The sequence below is a fragment of the Ranitomeya variabilis genome, chromosome 4, assembly GCF_051348905.1.
Source record: "Ranitomeya variabilis isolate aRanVar5 chromosome 4, aRanVar5.hap1, whole genome shotgun sequence".
Classification (NCBI taxonomy): Eukaryota; Metazoa; Chordata; class Amphibia; order Anura; family Dendrobatidae; genus Ranitomeya; species Ranitomeya variabilis.
The window spans coordinates 335041911-335068984 of NC_135235.1; the positions used below are offsets into that span (position 1 = coordinate 335041911).

Genomic DNA, 27074 nt, shown 5'->3' on the forward strand with positions numbered 1-27074 from the left:
GCTAGCGCAGATAGAGCATCTGCTAGCTCTATCTGCGCTAGCGTGATGACATATCGGCACTTGCGTTAACAGCAGCCCGTTAACGCATGTGTTGAACGGGCGGCTGTTAACGCAATGTGAACCCAGCCTTACCTGCCGCAGTGAAGCAGGGTCCCAGGGTCGCTGGAGGCAAGAATGGAGCATTGCTGCAGGCTGCAGGCTGGGATGAGCAGTATATATATATATACACTGTGTTCCCAATTATTATGCAAATTGGATTTAAGTGTCATGAAGATTTAATTGTTTTGTTTTTCAAATAAACTCGTGGATGGTATTGTGTCTCAGGGATCAATGGGTCACTGAAATCAATCTTAAACACATGTTATAATTAGTTTTCCAGGTGACTCTAATTAAAGGAAAACTACTTAAAAATTATGTTCCACATTATTAAGCAGGCCACAGGTTTCAAGCAATATGGGAAATAAAAAGGATCTCTCTGCTGCTGAAAAGCATTAAATAGCGCAATGCCTTGGACAAGGTATGAAAACATTAGATATTTCACAAAAAATTAAGAGTGATCATCATACTGTGAAGAGATTTGTGACTGAAACAGAGCACAGACAGAGTTCATGCAGATAAAGGCATAATGAGGAAGGTTTCTGCCAGACAAATTCATTGGATTAAGAGAGCAGCTGCTAAAATACCATTACACAGCAGCAACCAGTTATTTGAAGCTGCTGGTGCCTCTGGAGTTGTACAGTGTAAAACAGGAAAGGGATGCAAAAGATATCCAAGGAATTGATAATGCCAGTCATCAGCATTCAAACTGTGATTAACAACTGGAAAATCAGGGGCTCTGTAAAAACAAAATCACGGTCAGGTAGACCAACAAAAATGTTGTTCAAGGCAAATTGTTCGGGAAGCAAAGAAAAATGCACAAAAAACAGCTGAAAAACAGGACTCTCTGAAAACTACTGGTGTGGCTGTTTCAAGATGCACAATAAAGAGGCACTTGAAGAAAAATGGGACGCATGGTAGAGTCGCCAGAAGGAAGCCACAAAGTATCTCACCTACAATATGCAAAACAGCACAGAGACAAGCCTCAAAACTTCTGGAACAAGGTAATTTGGAGTGATGAGACCAAAATGTAACATTTTGGCCACAGTCATAAACGTTACAAGAGGTTAACAAGGCCTTTGATGAAAGAACTCCATTCCTACTGTAAAACACGGAGGTGCATCGCTGATGTTTTGGGGATGTGAGAGCTACAAAGGCACAGGAAACTTGGTCAGAGTTGAAGGAAACATGAATAAAGCACATTATCAGCAAATACGGTTGGCAAATTTGCAGTTATCAGGCCGGAAGCTGCGCATGGGACATACTTGGACGTTCCAACATGACAACGATCCAAAAACACAAGGCCAAGTCGACCTGTCATTAGCTACAGCAGAACAAAGCGAAGGTCTGGAGTGGCCATCTCAGTCTACTGACCTCAAAATCATTGCGCCACTCTGGGGAGATCTCAAGCACGCAGTTCACGCTAGACAGCCCAGGAATTTACAGGAACTGGAGGCTTTTTGACAAGAGTGGGCAGCTTTACCATCTGAGAAAATAAAGAACCTCATCCACAACTACCACAAAAGACTTCAAGCTGTCATTGATGTTAGAGGGGGCAATACACAGTATTAAGGAATGAACGTTTGATCAGAGTCATTTGGATGCTTTGGGTTGTCATTATGATTTAAAAAGAGAAAACACAGTAGTTTGACAATAAATGGCTTCACCCAACCACTAACTATGAGTGGAGAAAAAGTTTTGGTGTTATCATTCATATTTTCTGAAAAAAGGCCAAGAAAATTTTAGACAGTAAAAGCATGCATTCACAATGCAATCACAATGAAACCTTGTCTGAAAAAGCAATTTAGACAATAAAATGGTATGGCCACAAGATAGTGACTGAGTACAGGAATAGTGTTCACTTAATATTGTCAAAGCATAGAATTAGGTTATACGTCAGTACAGGTACCCTACCCTGGGTATGGTCAATTGACCTCTAACATGATAAAGTGCAGTGATATGGATAACCTGTAGTGAGTGACCGGGTGTACATACGTCGCCTCCACCCACATTTCATGTATAGTCTTCCCAGAGGGCTGTGTGGGCTGGTGTGTGCTATGCTGTAACATATACAACTACCAACAGGTGTGTGAACTTCCAACCACAGTGATTGCGGCCGGGGAATGCACCCCCATGTGCTCAGACATGTCACTTCCAGAAATCCGGTGACAGCGCGGGTCAAAGGAAAAGTTTCTCGTGACGTCAGCAGACCATATTGTCCCATTGTGGATGCCTTGAGAGACAAGAGTGGAACGGCGCTCCAAAGTGCATGCAGCGGCTGCCATTTTTGAAAAGGGACTAAGAGTGGTCAGTCAAGGTGAGTAATGGTGTGAGAAAAGACATGCAACAGATTGATGTGAGTGTGAAATGAAGATTTGATAAACTAGGAGGAGAGACATGTCGAACAGAAATATGGAAACATAGTAGTGCCTGTACATTGTAGTGCCCAGTATGGAGTGTCCAGCTCATTCTTTTGGAGAAAAGCACCCCATAATTTAGGCGGGCTATAAACACTACAGAGATGCAAAACATGTGGATGCTAAAAGAAGTGGTTCAGGCACACTGTGGGGCTCAGAAGGGACGAGGGCATTTGGATTTGGGAGTGCAGATTTTGTTGGATTTCATTTTTTTTCTTTTTGTGGGGGCAAGGAGCCATTTCACTTTTCCACTGTCTTTGAGCTACTTGTAACATGGAAACAACCTATAATTCCGCTAACAGATGATGGGCCTGAGTGGGGACTTGTTATTTTTGTGGATTGAGTTGAAGCTTTTATTGGGAACATTTTACATAACGTTTTGGACCACATTTATCCAGTGCTCTATGCTGAGCTCTTACATTGGGGTTTCCATCTAACCTTTGGGGTTTCCAGGGGTTTCCATGTGACATGATTCAGATGAAACCCTGAGGGATCCATTCACTGTAACAGAGTTACTCTGGACTCTGTCTGGCCTCTGTTCAGTGGTGTCCTTCTTTTCAGAAGTGCACAAAACTGTGGCTGCCGGCACTTATGGATGCCTAAAAAGACAGATACTGCTGGATCATAGGCCAGACAGTGTCCCCAGTAACTTCATCTGCCTCATTATATGTAATCTTTCACTGGCCAAGCCCTGTTGAAAGTGCTCAGCGTAGAGCAGGATAAACGTGAGCCGAGCCTTACTGCGATCTTTGTGAGGAAGAATAAACAAATCAACAGTAGGTCAAGAATGGGTTTCATTTATTTTTTTACGCTGTTTCTCATGCTTTATAAGTGATTTGACGACTTTAATCTTTGGGTTGGTGCAATTACAGAGATACCAGATTTATATTTTTACACAAGCCTCATGCTTAACTCACCCAAAAATCGATTTTCAGGGGCTTTCATTTACAATAGACTGTTATCTGAACCCATAATTATCTGCAGGTTCAGCCTACATTAGTCTAATGTGTATGGGGGGGTTAATTATAAACAGGACCACAATTTTATATTTGCACCACTTTCAATGTAGAGATGTGACAAAAATGTAACAAGCTCAACACTTTTGCCTTTAGTGCGTGAAAGTGCGCATTGGTTGTCTATGTCAACGTTTAAGATACATTTATTACATGAGTTTTCCATCACACTGATATTTATGTCATAAATATTCAATATCTGATTGGTTGGGGGGAGACACTGGGCACTACCACCAATCAGATGCAAGAAACTACAGCAGCGGCTGCATAAATAAACAATGAGAGGGAGTAACACGTTACTGCTCCATTACATTAATTGTTGTCCGCTCTTGGGTACTGCACATCAGCACATAATCAAATGAATAAAGTCATCAAGCTAGTACTAGCAGCGGATCAGTGGGGGGGTGCAGGATATTGCCCCCACAATCTGATCTTGATGACCTCTCCTAAGGTTTATATAGTGGAAAATCCCTTTAAGCAGAAAATTAGAATGTTCTAAAAATTATTGGTGCACATTAAATAGTTAGAATTTGTGTAGAAAATGCAACATTTATGATCATTTTTTACATTTATTTTTCCTAATATATTCATCATATCTAATATATAAAGCTGAATGTGTGTATGTATGTGTGTATGTGTGTATGTGTGTATGTCCGGGATTGGCATCTGCACCGTCGCAGCTACAGCCACAAAATTTTGCACAGTCACACGTCTGGACCCCGAGAGCGTCATAGGCTATGTTGTGAGGTGAAATTTTAACCCCGTGCTTTCCAATTCACCAAACAATTTTGCCCCTATCTACATAATGGGGAAAAAGTGAAAGGAAAAGTGTTGGAGGCGTCGCAGCTACAGGCACAAAATTTTGCACAGTCACACGTCTGGACCCTGAGAGCGTCAAAGCTATGTTGTGAGGTGAAATTTTAACCCCGCGCTTTCCAATTCACCAAACAATTTTGCCCCTATCTACATAATGGGGAAAAAATGAAAGGAAAAGTGTTGGAGGCAAATTAACAGCTGCCAGATGTGAACAAGGGGGACTTAAAGAATGACAGCGATGGCGCCAAAGAGTATATACTGTACAGTTGCTAAGGTAGGGCCCCAACATGGGATAATCACCACACCACCACGGGGATATGAACACACACACAAAATGCGCCACACACTACCACGTGCTCGAACACATATACCACCCTCAGCGCACATTTCACCACACATACACCAACCTCGCCACATAAAAGTCGAAACACAAAAGTCGCCGCTCAAAACTCGCCACGCGCAAAACTCTCCACATGCAAAACTCCCCACACGTGCAAAACTCACCTCATGGAAAATTCGCCACACGCAAAACTTGCACACGCAGAAAAATTGCCACATGCACAAAAGTTGCAACACATGCAAAAGTTGCCTCACACAAAACTTGCACATACTTAAAACGCACCACACATAAAACTCGCCACGTGCAAAACTCGCCATGCGCAAAACTTGCTGCACACAACTTGCTACACTAACCTGTCACATGCAACTCGACACACAAAAAGTTGCTACACGCATGTCGCCACACAAAACATCTCACAAAAGTCGCTACATGCATGTCGCCACACGCAACTCAACACACACAACTTGACACACGAAACTCGCCCTAAAACACACACAAGTCTGGTATTATCCTTCAAAAATAAAAATCTGATTAATAAGCAGACAAACTACAAGAGCAACAAATGTACCATATAGGAATCCGGCAGCTGTCAGTCACATGACCAGTCTATTATGTGTATGTGTGAGCTAATATATACTGCCAGGGGGTGGGCTTACTATAGGCTGGGGATTTATCAGGCTGCCAATTTAGCTTACAAATACTGAGGTAAAAATACTGACCAAATAACGTGTGAACGAGGTCTAATACAGGAGGAGATGACATACAGATATATACTATATACAGGAGGAGATGACATACAGGTATATACTATATACAGGAGGAGATGACACACAGGTATATACTATATACAGGAGGAGATGACACACAGATATATACTATATACAGGAGAGATGACACACAGGTATATACTATATACAGGGGAGATGACACACAGGTATATACTATATAGAGGAGGAGATGACATACAGGTACATACTACATACAGGAGGAGATGACATACAGGTATATACTATATACAGGAGGAGATGACACAGGTATATACTATTTACAGGGGAGATGACACACAGGTATATACTATATACAGGAGGAGATGACACACAGATATATACTATATAAAGGAGAGATGACACACAGGTATATACTATATAGAGGAGGAGATGACATACAGGTACATACTACATACAGGAGGAGATGACATACAGGTATATACTATATACAGGAGGAGATGACACACAGGTATATACTATATACAGGAGCAGATTACCTACAGGTATATAGTATACTAGCTGTACTACCCGGCTTCGCCCGGGGTAATAACTGCTGTTAGCAAAATAGAATGTGTTAACAAAAATTTATTCTGCACAAAAAAACCACAAAACAAATAGATAGAAATGTAATTATTAAAAGGCAAAAACTAAGCTAATAGAAGCATTTTACAACATATATTTCAACACCAGAGATATTCCACACAGATTTAACTAAATTGGCCAAGTAATGTGAAGTAATCTTCTACTACTTATTCGAGAGCCTTTTGATAAACGACATTCTTAGTTTTTCCTTCAGGTGCAAAGACAAACAGATTTTTGGCTGTTCCAACTCTTGAACAGGCCACATAAAGTTGACCATGAGAAAAGCATGGAGATTGTAAATCTAAGCTAGCTGAAGAGCCCGGCGTTGCCTGGGCATAGTAAATATCTGTGGTTAGTTATAGCACCTCACTTCTCTTATTTTCCCATCACGCATCTCATTTTCCCCATCACATCTTTCATTTTCCCCCTCACATCTCTCATTTTCTCCCTCACTCCTCTTATTTTCCCCCTCACTCCTCTCATTCCCCCCTAACACTTGTCATTTCGACCTCACATCTGTCATTTTCCAATCACTCCACTATTTTCCCTCACTCCTCTCATTTTGCACTCACACCTTTTCATTTTCACCTCACACCTCTCATTTTCACCTCAGTATATACATGTTTGTCATCTCCCTTATATATAGTATACACCTGTATGTCATCTCCTGTATATAGTATATACCTGTATGTCATCTCCCCTGTATATAGTATATACCTGCTGTGTGTCATCTCCCCTGTATATAGTATATACCTGTATGTCATCTCCTCCTATATATAGTATATACCTGTATGTCATCTCCTCCTGTATATACCTGTATGTCATCTCACCTATATATAGTATATATCTGTGTGTCATCTCCTCCTGTATATAGTATATACCTGTATGTCATCTCCTCCTATACATAGCATATACCTGTATGTCATCTCCTCCTGTATATACTATATAACTGTAGGTAATCTGCTCCTGTATATTGTATATACCTGTGTGTCATCTCCTTCTGTATATAGTATATACCTGTATGTCATCTCCTGCTGTATGTAGTATGTACCTGAATGTCATCTCCTCCTCTATATATATAGTATATACCTGTGTGTCATCTCTCCTGTATATAGTATATATCTGTGTGTCATCGCCTCCTGCATATAGTTTATACCTGTGTCTCATCTCCTGTATATAGTATATATCTGTATGTCATCTCCTCCTGTATTAGACCTCGTTCACATGTTATTTGGTCAGTATTTTTACCTCAGTATTTGTAAGCTAAATTAGCAGCCTGATAAATCCCCAGCCAACAGTAAGCCCACCCCTTGGCAGTATATATTAGCTCACACATACACATAATAGACTGGTCATGTGACTGACAGCTGCCGGATTCCTATATGGTACATTTGTTGCTCTAGTAGTTTTTCAGCTTATTAATCAGATTTTTATTTTTGAAGGATAATACCAGACTTGCGTGTGTTTTAGGGCGAGTTTCGTGTGTCAAGTTGTGTGTGTTGAGTTGCGTGTGGCGACATGCATGTAGCGACTTTTGTGAGATGAGTTGTGTGGCGACATGCGTGTAGCAACTTTTTGTGTGTCGAGTTGCATGTGACAGGTTAGTGTAGCAAGTTGTGTGCAGCAAGTTTTGCGCATGGCGAGTTTTGCGCGTGGCGAGTTTTATGTGTGGTGCCTTTTGAGTATGTGCAAGTTTTGTGTGAGGCAACTTTTGCATGTGTTGCAACTTTTGTGCATGTGGCAATTTTTCCGCGTGTGCAAGTTTTGCGTGTGGCGAGTTTTCCATGAGGTGAGTTTTGCACGTGTGGCGAGTTTTGCATGTGGAGAGTTTTGCGTGCGGCGAGTTTTGAGCGGCGACTTTTGTGTTTCAACTGTTATGTGGCGAGGTTGGTGTATGTATGGTGAAATGTGCGCTGAGGGTTTTATATGTGTTCGAGCACGTGGTAGTGTGTGGCGCATTTTGTGTGTGTGTTCATATCCCCATGGTGGTGTGGTGATTATCCCATGTCGGGGCCCCACCTTAGCAACTGTACAGTATATGCTCTTTGGCGCCATCGCTCTCATTCTTTAAGTCCCCCTTGTTCACATCTGGCAGCTGTTAATTTGCCTCCAACACTTTTCCTTTCATTTTTTCCCCATTATGTAGATAGGGTCAAAATTGTTTGGTGAATTGGAAAGCGCGGGGTTAAAATTTCACCTCACAACATAGCTTTGACGCTATCGGGGTCCAGACGTGTGACTGTGCAAAATTTTGTGTTTGTAGCTGCGACGCCTCCAACACTTTTCCTTTCACTTTTTCCCCATTATGTAGATAGGGGCAAAATTGTTTGGTGAATTGGAAAGCGCGGGGTTAAAATTTCACCTCACAACATAGCCTATGACGCTCTCGGGGTCCAGACATGTGACTGTGCAAAATTTTGTGGCTGTAGCTGCGACGGTTCAGATGCCAATCCCGGACATACACACATACACACAAACATACATACACACATTCAGCTTTATACAGTATATTAGATACAGGAGGAGATGACATACAGGTATATGCTATGTATAGGAGGAGATGACATACAGGTATATACTATATACAGGAGGAGATGACACACAGATATATACTATATATAGGTGAGATGACACACAGGTATATACTATATACAGGAGATTACATACAGGTATATCTAATATATAAAGCTAAATGTGTGTATGTATGTATGTGTGTATGTCCGGGATTGGCATCTGCACCGTCGCAGCTACAGCCACAAAATTTTGCAGTCACAAGTCTGGACCCCGAGAGCGTCATAGGCTATGTTGTGAGGTGAAATTTTAACCCCGCGCGTTCCAATTCACCAAACAATTTTGCCCCTATCTACATAATGGGGAAAAAGTGAAGGGAAAAGTGTTGGAGGCAAATTGACAGCTGCCAGATGTGAACAATGGGGACTTAAAGAATGAGAGCGATGGCGCCAAAGAGTATATACCATACAGTTGCTAAGGTGGGGCCCCGACATGGGATACTCACCACACACGGGGATATGAACACAAACACAAAATGCGCCACACACTACCACGTGCTTGAACACATATACGACCCTCAGCACACATTTTACCACACATACACCAACCTCGCCACATAAAAGTCGAAACACAAAAGTCACCACTCAAAACTCGCCACACGCGCAAAACTCGCTACATGCAAAACTCACCATATGCAAAACTCACCTCATGGAAAACTCGCCACATGTGCAAAACTCACCTCATGGAAAACTCACCTCATGCAAAACTTGCACACACAGAAAAATTGCCACATGTACAAAAGTTGCACCACATGCAAAAGTTGCCTCACACAAAACTTGCACATACTCAAAACGCACCACACATAAAACTCGCCACGCGCAAAACTCGCCATGCACAAATCTTGCTGCACACAACTTGCTACACTAACCTGTCACATGCAACTCGACACACAAAAAGTTGCTACACGCATGTCGCCACACAAAACTCATCTCACAAAAGTCGCTAGACGCATGTCGCCACACGCAACTCAACACACACAACTTGACACATGAAACTCGCCCTAAAACACACACAAGTCTGGTATTATCCTTCAAAAATAAAAATCTGATTAATAAGCAGACAAACTACAAGAGCAACAAATGTACCATATAGGAATCCGGCAGCTGTCAGTCACATGACCAGTCTATTATGTGTATGTGTGAGCTAATATATACTGCCAGGGGGAGGGCTTCCTGTTGGCTGGGGATTTATCAGGCTGCCAATAGCAACCAATCACAGCTCAGCTTCTATTTTGCTACAGTTAATTAATCTGAGCTCTGATTGGTTAATATAGGCAACAAAGACATTCTCAGTATAACAAAGCTAATATATGTTGTGAAATTCTTCTATTAGCTTAATTTTTGCCTTTTAATAATTACATTTCTATCTATTTGTTTTGTGGTTTTTGTGTGCAGAATAAATTTGTGTTAACACATTCTATTTTGCTAACAGCAGTCATTAACCCGAGCGAAGCCGGGTAGTACAGCTAGTTAGTAATATTTCTGAAAGTTTCAGAAATGTTTAATTTTTCCACAATCATTTTGTGTTTATGTTTTCTGAGAATATGATAAATCGTAAAGACAAATATAATGAACTGGAATGTAGAGACATATTGCATGTGCACTTGTCCAGTATACTGTATGTCAGGGGCTACATGGTGACTTTGGCCGCGACACAGGTTGTGCATACAAAGAAAATGTGTAGCTGTTACATTGCAGCATAGTATAATTGAATATGGTTGGATCCGCCCAGTATGGATTTTTTGCAACATGCTTTTCTCATCTGTGGTCCCCTTGGTGTCGCAATGCGCTGCTATTCATTTATATTATGCTGCAAACTAGCAGCTGTACATAGCGATCTCTGGTTGCACAACTTGGGTCATAGACAAAGTCGCTGTATAGCCTCAGTAACACAGTATATTTAGGTTGTAGCTATGCGGCAATATGTGTAGTGCAACAGCAATTCTCAGACAAGTTGTATGACCTAAAAACATCTGTGCAACTTGTCTGTAACTTGCGGTTGTACTACTATTTCAAGCCGTGAGTTCTGTGTAGCAATATTGCCAAATCATAGACAAGTAGAATAAAAGTTGCAGTGACATGCATTGAATTCTATGACAAGTGAGTGAGTTGGGTGGTGGTGGGGTATCATACTGTATGCTGTGTTGTGAGGTATCATAGTGTATGGGGAGCTGTGGAGGACATTATATTGCATGGGTGTTGTGATGACTATACTGTGTCAGTGGCTGTGAAGTATTATATTGTGTGGTGGGTCATGAGGGACATCATATTGTGTGATGGTCTGTGTGAGAAACTGTAGTAACCAACATAATTTATAGGCGCTGTGGAGCACATTATACTGTCAAAAGTCAAAATTTCAAATATTCAATGTTTGCACACATCTTAGGCTCTACAGTGCGCTGCTGTATTTTTTATTTGTATATTATGCATTCATAAACCTTGCACCTATTCACACTTGCTTTATTCTTTTTGGGGTGCTTATCTGTTTTCTGAGTTTTTTTGCTGTATACTGTTGGGGGTAGCGACTGCCTTCATACTACTCCCATCAGCCTAAGGCTGTTTTTAATTAGTGCTGGATCCTACATGACCTTTTAATTTGTAGGCGTTTAATCCAGGTGAGGGATGCTTGATAAATATTAGGTTTAAGGTCTCATCAAACAAAGGTTCGCCTTATTGCCACTGATGTATGGCCTATTACGAATTGGTCAATTTGAGGGCTGTGGTGGACATCATATTGTATGAGGTGCTATTGCTGACCATCATACTGTTTGGAGGGCTATGGTGATCAACATACTGTATGGGGGCTGTGAAGGCAGCCATACTGTTTGTGAGGGTAGTGAAGGCCATCACACTGTGTGTGGGGGTTTGGAGTGGTCATACTGTACAGGAGGCTGTGGGGACCATCTTAATGTGTTGGGCATCATATTTTGTGGTGTGGAGTTTGTGCAGCCATCATACTGTGCTGACATCATGCATGGGGTCATCATACGATGTGGGGTATTTCATGGGGCATCATATTCTGAGCCTATGTGATATGATTTCCCTGTCCATCCCTGCTCATGTGCATTATTGCAAATACAATAAAATATTACAATAAACAGGCAATTTGGCCATTTTTACAGGAAAATCACAGCTCTAAAAACAGTTGTGATGACTGTCGGCGTTGACCCACTGCGCCACTAGCTGGGCTGACCCTAGAAGGGCATAACTAACTGACTACCTGGTCTTCTATAGAGCCTCTGATGGTGAAATTTGGCTTGGGTTGTTCAAATAGTCACCAGATGCCACTCCAGGAAGGTCCCCAGGTTTGCAGGAGCTGACCCAAGAGTCAAAGGCAAAATACAAATATCATGAGCAGGTCACGTCCTAATGGAAGATCTGGGGTTAAAAATCACTATATATTGGGAATCACTATATATTGTGAATTTCAGATATTCCATTTAGCCAGTGTGTTTGTGGTTGATTTTAAATGAATTTTCTTCCCTTTGGTGCTAAAAAGGTTATCAACCTTTTCTGTGCTGGTTAGAAACTTGCAGCTCCATCTCACAGCTGTTCCTGACCTGGTAATTTCCTCTCCCCATAAAATCTGATCAGACCTTCTCTTCCTTGCCAGTGAATGCTTTGCTTCCTAGCTCCTTGGAGATGCTGTGCTGAATTGGAGGTTGTTGCATGCTGTTTTTGTGTATATGTTTTCCTCATTGTCCTATTCCAATTTGGTTGGTACATTACTATCCTTCCCTAAAAACATCTCTACAAGTGATGAGCGAGTATACTCATTGCTCGGGTTTTCTAGAGAATGCTCAGGTGTCCTCCGAGATTTGGCATGCTCAGAGATTTTGTTTTTGTCGATCCAGCTGCATGATTTGCGTGTGCTAGAGAGCCTGAATACATGTGGAGATTCCCTAACAAACAGGCAATGTATGTGGTTCTTTCTATGTTACTCCCATTTCTTTGCTTGTCTTACGTAATTGTGAATTTTCTTACAGGGACAACATTAGTAAAGGTTTTAGTGAGTTTTATGGGAAGGAGTATTAACAATGCAGTCAACCAATGACTGCTTCTCGGAAAGTCACATGTTATGGGGAGGAGCTAACTGTTATGAGGCAGTAAGATTTGAGTCAGTCAGGAAAGGATGGTGATGTCAACAAGGACTGGTATGTGAGACTCTGACAGGAGACAGGCCTCTACAGGGATCTGAGCCCTGCCACAGGGAGATAGAAGGGAAGGCAGCAGACAGCCGCCATTATGAAAGGACTTTTACTGCATTTCTGGGAGGGCTAGTCACCTCAGAGGGAAGAAAACAGCTCAGCCACTGAGGTGTAACTGAGTGAAGATCTCCCCAGAGAGAGAACCTGAAAGCAGCCAATATGACACTGAGAAACTGCCTGTCTGCAAATGTTCATCTGTAAGGAATTGGCTGACCCATTTACCTCACAACTGTATATAGTTATCTAACAGATTACCTCCAGTAAAATCAGTTCTAAATACAAGCAGCCTCTGTCATCTCTGCGGAAATATCTACATATAGTCGTTCGGCTCATCGCATTTTCTTTTGAGTTTTTCACCACCATTGAACTGAACTTACTCTACTGTTTGATCTGATTTAAAGGAGAAAAATTCCTCAACAGTGTATCAATCAGCCGAACAGATTCTTCGATGTGTGTGGTTCTTTTACACCAAAAGGCCAAGTACGTTCAATCACTCATGATATTAAAAAGATGTACCAGATGTACTTTAACTGTCCACTTGGTGATCAAGACAAAAGCTGGGCCCCTCATGTGATATGCTCAAGTTGTTCAAATGGTCTTCGTGACTGGATGAATATGAGGAAAGTGGCTATGCCATTTGCTGTTCCCATGATTTGGAGAGAACCCCAAAATCATAGTGATGACTGTTACTTTTGTTTTGTCAAACTGAAGGGCTTTTCCGCAAAGAACAAATATAAGGTTAATTACCCTGAACTTGAATCTGCGATTAGGCCAGTTCCACATGATGGTACCTTGCCAGTTTTTGTACCACCATTGTTTGGATTGGATGAAAAAGAAGTAGAATATGAAGACTGTGGAGCTATAGCTACTGGCGAAGAGACGGAGAGACCTCAAGTCAAGATGAGTATGTACCTGATGGAGCAGCCAGAACGTTTTACTCAACATGAATTAAATGATCTCATCAGAGACCTTTCATTGTCAAACGGTAAAGCTGAACTTCTTGCATCTAGGTTGAAATAGAAGAATCTTCTTTAACTTGAACACAATTTTTCGCAGTTTATGGACCAATGGTGTACTGTAACAATGTGAATGGCCTCTTTGAAGAACTGAATCAAGAGTATTTTGTTGAAGATTGGCAATTGTTTATTGACTCATCCCAGAGAAGTTTGAAAGCAGTGTTGCTTCACAATGGAAATATGAAACCATCAATCCATATTGCTCACTCATGTCATCTAATGAAAAGGTATGAAAGTTTGTCAGTTGTTTTGGATGCTATACAATATAAGCATCATCAATGGAATATCTGTGGAGATTTGAAGTGATTGGTCTGCTAATGGGAATGCAGAGAGGTTTCACAAAATAGTAACATAGTAACATAGTTAGCAAGGCCGAAAAAAAGCTGTTTGTCCATCCAGTTCAGCCTATATTTCATCAGAATAAATCCCCAGATCTACGTCCTTCTAAAGAACCTAATAACTGTAACATACAATATTGTTACGCTCCAGGAAGACAACCAGACCTCTCTTGAACCTCTTGACTGAGTTCTCCATTGCCACCTCCTCAGGCAAGGAATTCCAGATTCTCACTGCCCTAACAGTAAAGAATCCTTTTCTATGTTGGTGGAATAACCTTTTCTCCTCCAGATGCAGAGAAGGCTCCCTTGTGTCCGTCATCTTCCTTGATATAAACAGATCCTCGGAGAGACATTTGTATTGTCCCCTTATATTCTTATACATGGTTATTAGATTGCCCCTCAGTCGTCTTTTTTCTAGACTAAATTATCTTAATGTTGCTAATTTCTCTGGGTTTTGTAGTTCCCCCATCCCCTTTATTAATTTTGTTGCCCTCCTTTGTACTCGCTCTAGTTTCATTTTATCCATCCTGAGCACCAGTACCCAAAACTGTACACAGTACTCCATGTGCAGTCTAACCAGGGATTTGTACAGAGGCAGTATAATGCTTTCATCATGTGAGTCCAGATCTCTTTTAATGCACCCCATGATTCTGTTTGCCTTGGCAGCTGCTGCCTGGCACTGCCTGCTCCAGGTACGTTTATCATTACCTAGAATCCCCAAGTCCTTCTCCATGTCAGATTTACCCAGTGGTTTCCCATTCAGCGTGTAATGGTGATATTGATTCTTCTTCCCATGTGTATAACTTTACATTTATCATTGTTAAGCCACATCTGCCACCTCTCGGCCCAAGTTTCCAACTCATCCAGATACTTCTGTATCAGAATACTATCTTTTCTTGTATTGACTGCTTTACATAGTTTTGTATCATGTAAAAATATCGATATTTTACTGTGTAAACCTTCTAACAGATCATTAATAAATATGTTGAAGAGAATAGGTCCCAACACCAAACCCTGCGGTACCCCACTGGTCACAGCGACCCATTTAGAGAATATACTATTTATAGCCACCCTCTGCTTTCTATCTTTCTATCCGTGACCTGTAGGGACAGCGCCTCCAACGGGCGGGTTATGGAAGTCATGGGATCCATGACAAAACAAAAAAAAAAAAGAAACCCCTTTTTTATTTGTGTTGTTGGGCCGATTATAATGTCAGGGAGAGACTAGGTGAGCGAGAGCTAATAACCCGGGCCCCTGCAGTTTCCCTCAGACTAGGGAAATCCTGACTGACCCTCTACCTGGAGTTTACACTGAAGGTGTGCATGTCCAGGCCTCGAACCTCACCTTGTCTCCTGAGCTCAGCCCTAGGCTGAAACCGCCACGCACCACCCAGTGAAGATGTTATTCCCCAATACCCACAGTTAGCACAGACAAGGATAAAGGAAAATATACACCACGCCGCAGTCACTCAGGAATACACTATAAATGTGCAGGGCAAAATAAATACAAATATAGGAAGGAGTAAATAAGACAAAGGAAAATACACCACCAGCAACGAATCTCCAACCACCAGCTCTCCTCACCAGACCGAGATAACAACGCACAAGACAGAAGCTATAATCGGCGACGCCCAAAGATCAGGAGAACTATTTAAAGGCAATGGGCATGGCCCAGCTTCCAATCCAAGGATTAGGTAAATTAACCCCGGAACAGCTAGATAAAATCTAGCTGACGCCAATGAGCAAATAGTGGTCAAAAGCGGAATTACCGCTGTCTGTCGGATGACCTAGGGTACTGTCACACAGTGCCATTTTGATCGCTACGACGGTACGATTCGTGACGTTCTAGCGATATCGTTACGATATCGCAGTGTCTGACACGCAGCAGCGATCAGGGACCCTGCTGAGAATCGTACGTCGTAGCAGATCGTATGGAACTTTCTTTCGTCGCTTGATCACCCGCTGACATCGCTGGATCGTTGTGTGTGACAGCGATCCAGCGATGTGTTCGCTTGTAACCAGGGTAAACATCGGGTAACTAAGCGCAGGGCCGCGCTTCGTAACCCGATGTTTACCGTGGTTACCAGCGTAAACGTAAAAAAAACAAACAGTACATACTCACATTCCGGTGTGTGTCCTCCGGCGTCTCAGCTTCTCTGCACTGTGAGCGCCGGCCAGCCAGAAAGCGAGCACAGCGGTGACGTCTGATGTCACCGCTCTGCTTTCCGGCCGCTGTGCTTACACAGTGCAGAGAAGCTAAGACGCCGGAGGACAAACACCGGAATGTAAGTATGTACTGTTTGTTTTTTTTACGTTTACGCTGGTAACCAGGGTAAACATCGGGTTGCTAAGCGCGGCCCTGCGCTTAGTAACCCGATGTTTACCCTGGTTACCCGGGGACTTCGGCATCGCTCCAGCGCCGTGATTGCAACGTGTGACCGCAGTCTACGACGCTGGAGCGATAATCATACGATGCTACGCCGTCACGAATCGTGCCGTCGTAGCGATGTAAATGGTACTGTGTGACGGTACCCCTAGTCTGAACAGCGTCCGACGTGACACCTCCCTATGTATACAGATATACAATATGTAAATAAGTGTGCATTGTGTGTATGCAGTGCTGATGTATACACTGGGTATATGTGTGCAGTGTGTGCCTAGAGAGTATACAGATGAGCAAAGTGTTCATCCAGATATGTGGAATTTCTGGAGTGTGTGAAGTTGTACAACATGCACATATTGGAACAATTAATTCTTAGTTATACCAGAAAATTGTAAAGGAAAATGACAGGACATCTGTCTATGAGCTGATTCTCAAGAGAATGTGGATCATGCAGCATATTGATCGAATATAGAGATGTGGTTATACAAAAGGATAGTCTAATCATCAACTACCAGAAACGTTTAGACGCAGCTATTGCTGCACAGGGATACTGATTCCAGACACTGAAAGCAAAGGTTCAGATACCTTTGCCACTCATGATGACCATGTGATACTGGAACATTTTCCTCAATAAAAATTGTAAACATTTTTAACTTATTTGTTTGATTTGGTTTTCCTTAGGACTTGTCAGAAAATTTGATGAACATTGCAGTTTTAGGTCAAATTTATGAAGAAAATGTAAAAATTCTGAAGGGTTCACAAACTTTCAATCACCACTTTATTGAACCTTTGCAAGCACCAATCATAGATTACTACAGTGAGCTAAAAACCTTGTTTCTTTTCTAAAGCTATAGTTAATGTAATGTAAAGACATGCTGTAAAAAAACATTTTTCCCACAATTAGTCTGCGGCTAGTACAATGCACCTGTATAGGAAAAAGCTTTTGCACGATCGCACAATCATGTTGTGAGTTAGTAAATGCTGTTGGTGTTATTTTGTGAGAAAATGAATCAATGTAGTATTATTATTATAGAATTATTAGTCATATTTATATTAATAATTATAAGTAATTTGCTATTACTATTTTTATGTGCATCTATTAATACAATATAATTACTAATATCCACCATTAATTATTTATTATTTATGTAATTCTTATTTTTTATTATTATTGCTATATATTACAACCTCTGTTTGAATATCTATTGAAAATATGTTATCAACTTACAAATTCACATAAGCAGTCATATTTAAATATAATGGGTTTTTTTGTTTTGTTTTCTTAAGATTCTAGTTCAAAAGTGAAAGACCCCTGTAAAACTGGAATAAGCTTAGAATATCCCAGTGGATATGTAATGGAGAATTTATGGTACCCAAAAGAGTGCAAAATGCAGACCTATCACACTATGGAGGAACTGAACACATGTATGAAAGGAAAGTTCTTTTACATGTTTGGAGATTCTACAATGCATCAGTGGATGACATATTTTGAAGACAAACTAAAAAGTAAGTCTAAGGAAGAAATATTATTTACATTCTTATGCACTCTCATAACAGTTCAATATTAATAAAAAAAGCCAGAAAAATAATTCAGGCATTTATCATATTGTAAAGATAACATTACATATCTGGCTGTACAACATTATACTCCATTATAATTTACATATTTAAATAAATATAAGTTGCATATAGTACTGTGAAAAAGTTTTAGGGAGGTGTGGAAAAAGTGCTGCAAAGTAAAAATGCTTTAAAAAATAGTGTAAGTTTTTTTTTTAACAAAATGCAATATTAGTGAGCAAAATCAAAATCTAAAACAAATAAGTATTTGGTGGGACCACCCTTGTCTTAAAAACAGCATCACTCCTTCTACTTAGGCTATGTCCACACGTTGCAGATTTTGCTGGGGATCCGCAGCTGATTTCCATGCTTTGTACAGTACCGTTTAAACCTATGGAAAACAAAATCTGCAGTGCACATGCTGCCGAAAAAAAAGCACGGAAACGCAGCGGTGTTTATTCCGCAGCATGTCAATTCTTTGTGCGGATTTCGCAGCGGTTTACACCTGCTCCTCAATAGGAATCCGCAGGTGTAAGGCCATGTGCCCACCTTGCGGATTCTGCTGCGGATTTTTCCACAGCGGATTTGGAAAATCCGCAGTGCAAAACCACTGCGGTTTTCACTGCGGATTTTCTCGCGGTTTCTTCTGCGGATTCCTCTGCGGGTTTTCAACTGCACTTTCCTATTGGTGCAGGTTGAAACCCGCTGCGGAATCTGCAGAAAGAATTGACATGCTGCGGAAAATAATCCGCTGCGTTTCTGCGCGGATTTTTCCGCAGCATGTGCACAGGTTTTTTTTTCCCCATTGGTTTACATGGTACTGTAAACTTTGGGAAAACTGCTGTGGATCCGCAGCGTCAAATCCACTGCCGATCCGCAGCAAAATCCGCAGCGTGTGCACATACCCTAAGGGTATGTGCACACGTTGCGGATTCTGCTGTGGATTTTTCTGCAGCGGATTTGGAAAATCCGCAGTGCAAAACCACTGCGGTTTTCACTGCGGATTTTCACGCGGTTTTTTCTGCAGATTCCTCTGTGGTTTTTCAACTGCACTTTTCTATTGGTGCTGGTTTCCGCGCGGAATTTTCCGCAGCATGTGCACTGCGGTTTTTGTTTTCCATAGGTTAACATTGTACTGTACACCGCATGGAAAACTGCTGCGGATCCGCAGCGTCAAATCCGCTGCGGATCCGCAGCAAAATCCGCAGCGTGTGCACATACCCTAAAACTGCATGTGGAATCTGCACAAAAACTGCACAAAAACCGCGGTAAATCCACGGCAAATCCGCAAGTAATCAGCAGTACGGTTTTCCGGCAGATTTTGCAAAAACAGTGCGGAAAAATCCACTCACCAATCCGCAACGTGTGCACGTAGCCTCACACTTGTGCACAGTTTTTAAAGGAACTTGACAGGAAGGTTGTTTTAAACATCTTGGAGAACTGACCACAGATCTTCTGTGGATGTAGGCTTGCACAGACACTTCTCTTTATGTACGCCCACATAGACATGATGTTGAATAAATTTGAGCCAATGAGATGCCTCACTGATATTATTGAATATGTCTAGGCTGTTAGGAAGGCAGTAAACATGCAGACATTGTACACGGTAATGCCGTAATGGCATTACTGTGAATGTGCGGCCACAGAGCGTCATCGGATCTCACCTATGACCCGGTGACACGAAGCTCTGCACTCTCTCTCTTCTGGAAACAGATCAGGGAAAGTGGATCTAGGAGGGAGAGCTTAGATTAGAGCTGGCATATAGGCAGTGTTTAATTTCTATTGCAGTACTTGTATACCACCGCTGTACAATTAAAACAAAAGTCCTTAGTCCTACATACTATGCTTTCTGTTGTAAAACTGTTGTTATCTGCATTCAGTATAGCAATAGCTGGTGGAGGAGGGATAGTTTGGGATTAGAGGCATATACAGTGGGGAAAATAAGTACTTGATACACTGACGATTTTGTAAGTTTTCCCACATACAGAGAATGGAGAGGTCTGTAATTTTTTTTCATAGGTACACTTTAAGGCCGGCGTCACACTCAGCGTATGAAAATACGGTCCGTATTTTACGGCCGTAATACGCAGAAATGTTCCAAAAATAGTGATCCGTATGTCATCCGTAGGCAGGGTGTGTCAGCGTATTTTGCGCATGGCATCCTCCGTATGTAATCCGTATGGCATCTGTACTGCGATATTTTCTCGCAGGCTTGCAAAACCGACATCTAATGGATTTATGTGCTCAAATGTTCGTTAAAACATATATACAGTATGTATATATATATATATATATATATATGTCATTGAGACACACACATATATATATATATATTCTGTATTTATATTTAATTCAGCGCGAGATATGTGAAAAGCCGGTAATTCAATTGCCGGCTTTTTCTTTCTCCTTCCCAAACCCGACAGGATATGACACATGGTTTACATACAGTAAACCATTTCATATCCCTTTTTTTTGCATATTCCACACTACTAATGTTAGTATTGTGTATGTGCAAAATGTGTGCACTGTAGCTTGTAAAATAAAGGGTTAAATGGCGGAAAAAATTGGCGTGGGCTCCCACGCAATTTTCTCCACCAGAGTGGTAAAACCAGTGACTGAGAGCAGATATTAATAGCCTAGAGAGGGTCCATAGTTATTGGCCCCCCCTGGCTACAAACATCTGCCCCCAGCCACTCCAGAAAAGGCACATCTGTAAGATGCGCCTATTCTGGCACTTGGCCACTCTCTTCCCACTCCCGTGTAGTGGTGGGATATGGGGTAATAAAGGGTTAGTGTCACCTTGCTATTGTAAGGTGACATTAAGCCAGATTAATAATGGAGAGGCGTCAATTATGACTAGTGTTGAGCGATACCGTCCGATACTTGAAAGTATCGGTATCGGAAAGTATCGGCCGATACCGGCAAAGTATCGGATCTAATCCGATACCGATACCCGATACCAATACAAGTCAATGGGACTCAAGTATCGGACGGTATCCCTGATGGTTCCCAGGGTCTAAAGGAGAGGAAACTCTCCTTCAGGCCCTGGGAACCATATTAATGTGTAAAATAAAGAATTAAAATAAAAAATATTGCTATACTCACCTCTCCGACGCAGCCTGCACCTTACCGAGGGAACCGGCAGCGTTGTTTGCTTAAAATTCGCGCTTTAACTTCCTTACGCGAAGTCCCGGCTTGTGATTGGTCGCGCGCCGCCCATGTGGCCGGGACGCAACCAATCACAGCAAGCCGTGACGTAATTTCAGGTCCTTCAGGATTTTAAAATTACGTTCCGGCGTTGTGATTGGTTGCGTCGCGGTCACATGGGCGACGCAACCAATCACAAGCCGTGACGTCACGGGAGGCTGGACACGCGCGCGTCTCCTGCCTCCCGTGACGTCACGGCTTGTGATTGGTTGCGTCGCCCATGTGACCGCGACGCAACCAATCACAACGCCGGAACGTAATTTTAAAATCCTGAAGGACCTGAAATTACGTCACGGCTTGCTGTGATTGGTTGCGTCGCGGTCACATGGGCGACGCAACCAATCACAAGCCGTGACGTCACAGGAGGCAGGAGACGCGCGCATTTTAAAATGCGCGCGTGTCCAGCCTCCCGTGACGTCACGGCTTGTGATTGGTTGCGTCGCCCATGTGACCGCGACGCAACCAATCACAACGCCAGAACGTAATTTTAAAATCCTGAAGGACCTGAAATTACGTCACGGCTTGCTGTGATTGGTTGCGTCCCGGCCACATGGGCGGCGCGCGACCAATCACAAGCCGGGACTTCGCGTAAGGAAGTTAAAGCGCGAATTTTAAGCAAACAACGCTGCCGGTTCCCTCGGTAAGGTGCAGGCTGCGTCGGAGAGGTGAGTATAGCAATATTTTTTATTTTAATTCTTTATTTTACACATTAATATAGTTCCCAGGGCCTGAAGGAGAGTTTCCTCTCCTTCAGACCCTGGGAACCATCAGGGATACCGTCCGATACTTGAGTCCCATTGACTTGTATTGGTATCGGGTATCGGTATCGGATTAGATCCGATACTTTGCCGGTATCGGCCGATACTTTCCGATACCGATACTTTCAAGTATCGGACGGTATCGCTCAACACTAGTTATGATATTAACATAATAACTAGCACCTCTGCCTTTATCACCCACTCCTGGTTTTGGATTACAAAAAATGATATTAAAGACAGACCAAATACTGCCAGTTTTAGGACAACCTTGGTTTGGAGAGGAAATACACAGGAGACACGGTCAAAACAACCAAAAATAAAGTTTATTAATGAGAAATATTATTATCATTGTAGAAAATTACTGGTACAGATATAATTACAACAGGACATTTAAACAACATTGTCCTGCCATGACACACGTCCAATATCTGAATCAAAAAAGGCAGCAAATTGGCCCCGCATGTGACCAACGGCTGCAGTTGACCGCAGCGGGTGATGCTGGAAATCGGGCAGTGGGTGTGCAACTGGTTCATCCAGTTCAATGTTGGGTCGCTCCTTAGTCATTATGTAATTGTGGAGAACCACACAGGCTTTGACCACCTCGTCGACTGTTTCCACTTTTAGATTTATGGCTGATGCAAGAATGCACCATTTAGCGACCAGAATGCCAAAGGTACACTCTACAGTTCTTCGGGCCCTGGTCAGTCTGTAGTTAAAGATCCTTCTAGTGTGGTTCAAGTCCCGACTTGAATAGGGCTTCAGTAGATTTTCACCCATCTGGAAGGCCTCATCCCCAACCATAACGAATGGCATCGGTTGACCTTGAGTGTTGGGAAGAGGTTGTGGCAGGGGAAAATTGAAATTTTGCCCATACACACGCCCGCCCATATCTGAGTTCTTGAAAGTCTGGGAATCGTTGCCACGGCCAAAAGCTCCAATGTCCACGGCGACGAAGCGACATTCCGCATCAGCTATTGCCATGAGCACAACAGAAAAATATTTTTTATAGTTGAAGTACTCCGATCCTGTTCTGGCAGGTTTGATAATGCGGATGTGCTTTCCATCCACCGCTCCTAAACAGTTGGGGAAATCACACACACTCCAGAATTTTTCAGATATTTCAAGCCACATGTCCGCGGTGGGTACGGATATAAACTCATCCCAGAGTACATTCCACAAAGCCCGGCAGGTGTCCTCAACTATTCCGAAAAGGGTGGATATTCCAAGCCGGTATTGGAAGTGGAGGGATGATAAACGCTCTCCGGTTGCCAGAAATCTGTAAGAAAAACAGAAACAAAAAACATTACAATCTATTTTATTTATGGTGTGTTTACGCTAAAGAAAGATTGGTAAATAGCCAAAACATACATGTGTGAAAAAAAAAAAATTGGACTGTCATTGGGTTTAGATTTGTAACGTACCTTAATGTAACCAGCAGACGTTCCTCCGGTGGAATCGCTCTACGGAGCTGGGTGTCCTGTCTCCGTATGGTTCCTTGGACACGAGCAAGCAAATCCCGGAACGAGTCTTGCAGCATCCTTGTATATTCGTGGAATTTCTCCGGGTTGGCATTAAGCTCGGCATAGAGCGTGTGATAGGCTCCACGGCTCTCACGTAGTTCGATAATGGGGTGCCTCCAAAAACGCCTACGTTGTCTCCTTCTCCTTCTTTGGCGATTTCTGTCTTGCTCCCAAGCGAAAGCACAGGCAAGAAACATTTTGAAGCTGAAATCCAGGTTGAAATAAAAGCTCTCCATGCGAAGATCCATCATGACACAGGATACAGTAGCAAACTGTTAAAATTTCAGTAGCCCTAGGGTCTATATATAGAGATCACAACATATACGCCCTCTTCAGTCCCATTGGCGGTGTCTGGTTATCTTGATTTTTCTCTTGTGAAATTTCTCTTCATGGGAAAAAAATCGCAAACGCAGGAAAAAACGCATGTAAACGTGGCAAAACGCCGCGTTTTTTTACCGCATGCGAAAACGCATGCGTCTAAAAAACGCGGCGTTTTGCCGCATTTACATGCGTTTTTTCACCACCTGCATTTGCGTTTGAAACGCTGCGTTTTTAAACCCAAATTTGAAATTAGCCTAAGACAATGCCATGAGGGTAATGCAAGGATACTCCGCTTTATAGGTCTGGAAAGAGTGACTTTACCCAAATATGGTGGCAATCCAAATAGATTGCTTTTGAGGAGAGATGCAATATGGATAATGCATACAAACGCTACAGGACCAATGGGTCTAAATGAAAAAAATTGATATGTCCGTTTTTTTGTGAATCTCCCTTCTATGTTTCAGATGTATTTTGTTTCTCTCTTTTCATGTTTTTCTCATGTTTTTAATTATGTTTATTTGTATGTCTTTATTCACCTTCTGAAGATGGTATTAATTATACCCATGAAGCCAGGTGGTGGGAGGTTTTGTCTTACTCTATGTAAACCGGCCCTCCCACTTCCTTTGGCTATCAGGATCTGTGGAAGCGCTGCTCGCACGAAACAGCTGTCATCCTATTTCACTACACGTTCTCCCTGTCTGAACTGCTAGTATCTCAATAAAGGAACTTTTTATCGGGAAGGTGAGTGCACACCATTTTTTCTACTGTTAGAAGGCAACAACTGTTGGCACAATTATTAGAAAATGGAAGAAATGCTAGATTACTGTCAACCTTCCTCGGTCTGGGCTCCATGCAAGATCTCGCCTCGTGGGATAAGGATGATTCTGAGAACAGTCAGAAATCAGCCCAGAACTATAATGGAAATACCCTGAATGGGAAGACCTGGTCAATTACCTGAAGAAAGCTGGGACCAGTCTCAAACATTACTGTTAGTAGCACACTATGCTGTCATAGATTAACATCCTGCAGGGCACGCAAGGTCCAGGCCCGTTTGAAGTTTACCAATGACAATATGAATGATCCAGAGGAGGCATGGGAGAAGATTATGTGCTCAGATGAGACCAAAATAGAACGTTTTGGTATCAAGTCCATTCGCCGTGTTTGGAGCAAGAAGGATAAGTACAATTCCAAGAACACCATCCAAACCATGAAGCATGGTGGGCAGAATATCATACTTTGGGTGTGCTTTTCTGCAAAAGGGACAGGACGACTGCACCATATTAAAGAGAGAATGGATGGGGTCATGTATCGCAAGATTTTGGCCAACAACCTCCTTCCCTCAGTAAGAGCATGGAAGATGGATTGTGGCTGGGTGTTCCAGCATGCTAATGACCCGCAACGCACAGCCAGGACAACTAAGGAGTGGCTCCGTAACAAGAATTTCAAGGCCCTGAAGTGGCATAGCCAGTCCAGGCATATAGGCAGTGTTTAATTTCTATTGCAGTGCTTGCATACCACTGCTGTACAATTAAAACAAAAGTCCTTAGTCCTACATACTATACTTTCTGTTGTAAAACTGTTGTTATCTGCATTCAGTATAGCAATAGCTGGTGGAGGAGGGATAGTTTGGGATTAGAGGCATATACAGTGGGGAAAATAAGTACTTGATACACTGCCGATTTTGTAAGTTTTCCCACTTACAGAGGATGGAGAGGTCTGTAATTTTTTTTTCGTAGGTACACTTTAACTGTGAGAGACAGAATGTAAAAATAAAAAAACAGAAAGTCACATTGTATAATTTTTAAATGATTAAATTGCATTTTATTGCATGCAATAAGTATTTGATCAGCTACCAACCAACAAGAATTGTAGCTCTTACCGACATGTTAGTGTTTCTTTAAGAAGCCCTTCTACTCCACTCATTACATGTATTAATTGCGCCTGCTTGAATTTGTTACCTGTATAAAAGACACCTGCCCACACACTCAATCACACTCCAACGTCTCCACCATGGCTAAGACCAAAGAGCTGTCTAAGGACACCAGAGACAAAATTGTAGACCTGTACAAGGCTAGGATGGCCAACAGGACAATACGCAAGGAGCTAGGTTAGAAGGAAACAACTTTTGGCACAATTATTAGAAAATGGAAGAAATGCAAGATGACTGTCAACCTTCCTCGGTCTGGGCTCCATGCAAGATCTCGCCTTGTGGCATAAGGATGATTCTGAGAACAGTCAGGAATCAGCCCAGAACTATAATGAAAATACCCTGAACGGGAAGACCTGGTCAATTACCTGAAGACAGCTGGGACCAGTCTCAAACATTACTGTTAGTAGCACACTATGCTGTCATAGATTAAAATCGCAAGGTCCAGGCATGTTTCAAGTTTACCAATGACTAGGGTTGAGCGAAAAGGGTCGTTCATTTTCAAAAGTCGCCGACTTTTGGCTAAGTCGGCATCTCATTAAACCCGATCCGACCCCTGTGCTTGTCGGCCATGCGGTACGTGACTTTCGCGCCAAAGTCGCGTTTCAATGACGCGAAAAGCGCCATTTCTCAGCCAATGAAGGTGAACGCAGAGTGTGGGCAGCGTGATGACATAGGTCCTGGTCCCCACCATCTTAGAGAAGGGCATTGCAGTGATTGGCTTGCTGTCTGCGGCGTCACAGGGGCTATAAAGGGGCGTTCCCGCCGACCGCCATCTCACTGCTGCTGATCTGAGCTTAGGGAGAGGTTGCTGCCGCTTCGTCACAAGCATGGAGAGCGTTAGGCAGGGTCCATAAACCACCAAACCACTTGTGCTGTAGCGATTTCCACTGTCCAACACCACCTTCGGTGTGCAGGGACAGTGGAAGCTAATTTTTTTTTTTTTCTCTCAGCGCTGTAGCTCATTGGGCTGCCCTAGAAGGCTCCGTGATAGCTGTATTGCTGTGTGTACGCCACTGTGGAAACCAACTGCTTTTTTCAAAGCACATATCCTCTTGTTCCTTCCTTTCTGCACAGCTATCTTTTTTGTTTGTCCACACTTTTTATTTAATTTGTGCATCAGTCCACTCCTATTGCTGCCTGCCATACCTGGCTGAGATTACTGCAGGGAGATAGTAATTGTAGGACAGTCCCTGGTTTTTTTTTTGTGGGAGATTAAGATTGGCATTTCTGCTAGAG

At 42.4% G+C, this 27074-nt stretch overlaps 1 protein-coding gene across 2 annotated transcripts in view; it reads left to right on the forward strand.

The window, feature by feature from the left end:
• The window catches only part of LOC143764711 (NXPE family member 1-like), a 764240-nt gene that overhangs the window by 585521 nt on the left and 151645 nt on the right, over nucleotides 1–27074 (forward strand). For both annotated transcript variants that reach the window (XM_077250568.1, XM_077250567.1), the window contains exon 5: nucleotides 17833–18051. In XM_077250568.1, coding sequence (XP_077106683.1) covers nucleotides 17833–18051 — 219 coding nt within the window. The remainder of the gene's footprint in view (nucleotides 1–17832; nucleotides 18052–27074) is intronic.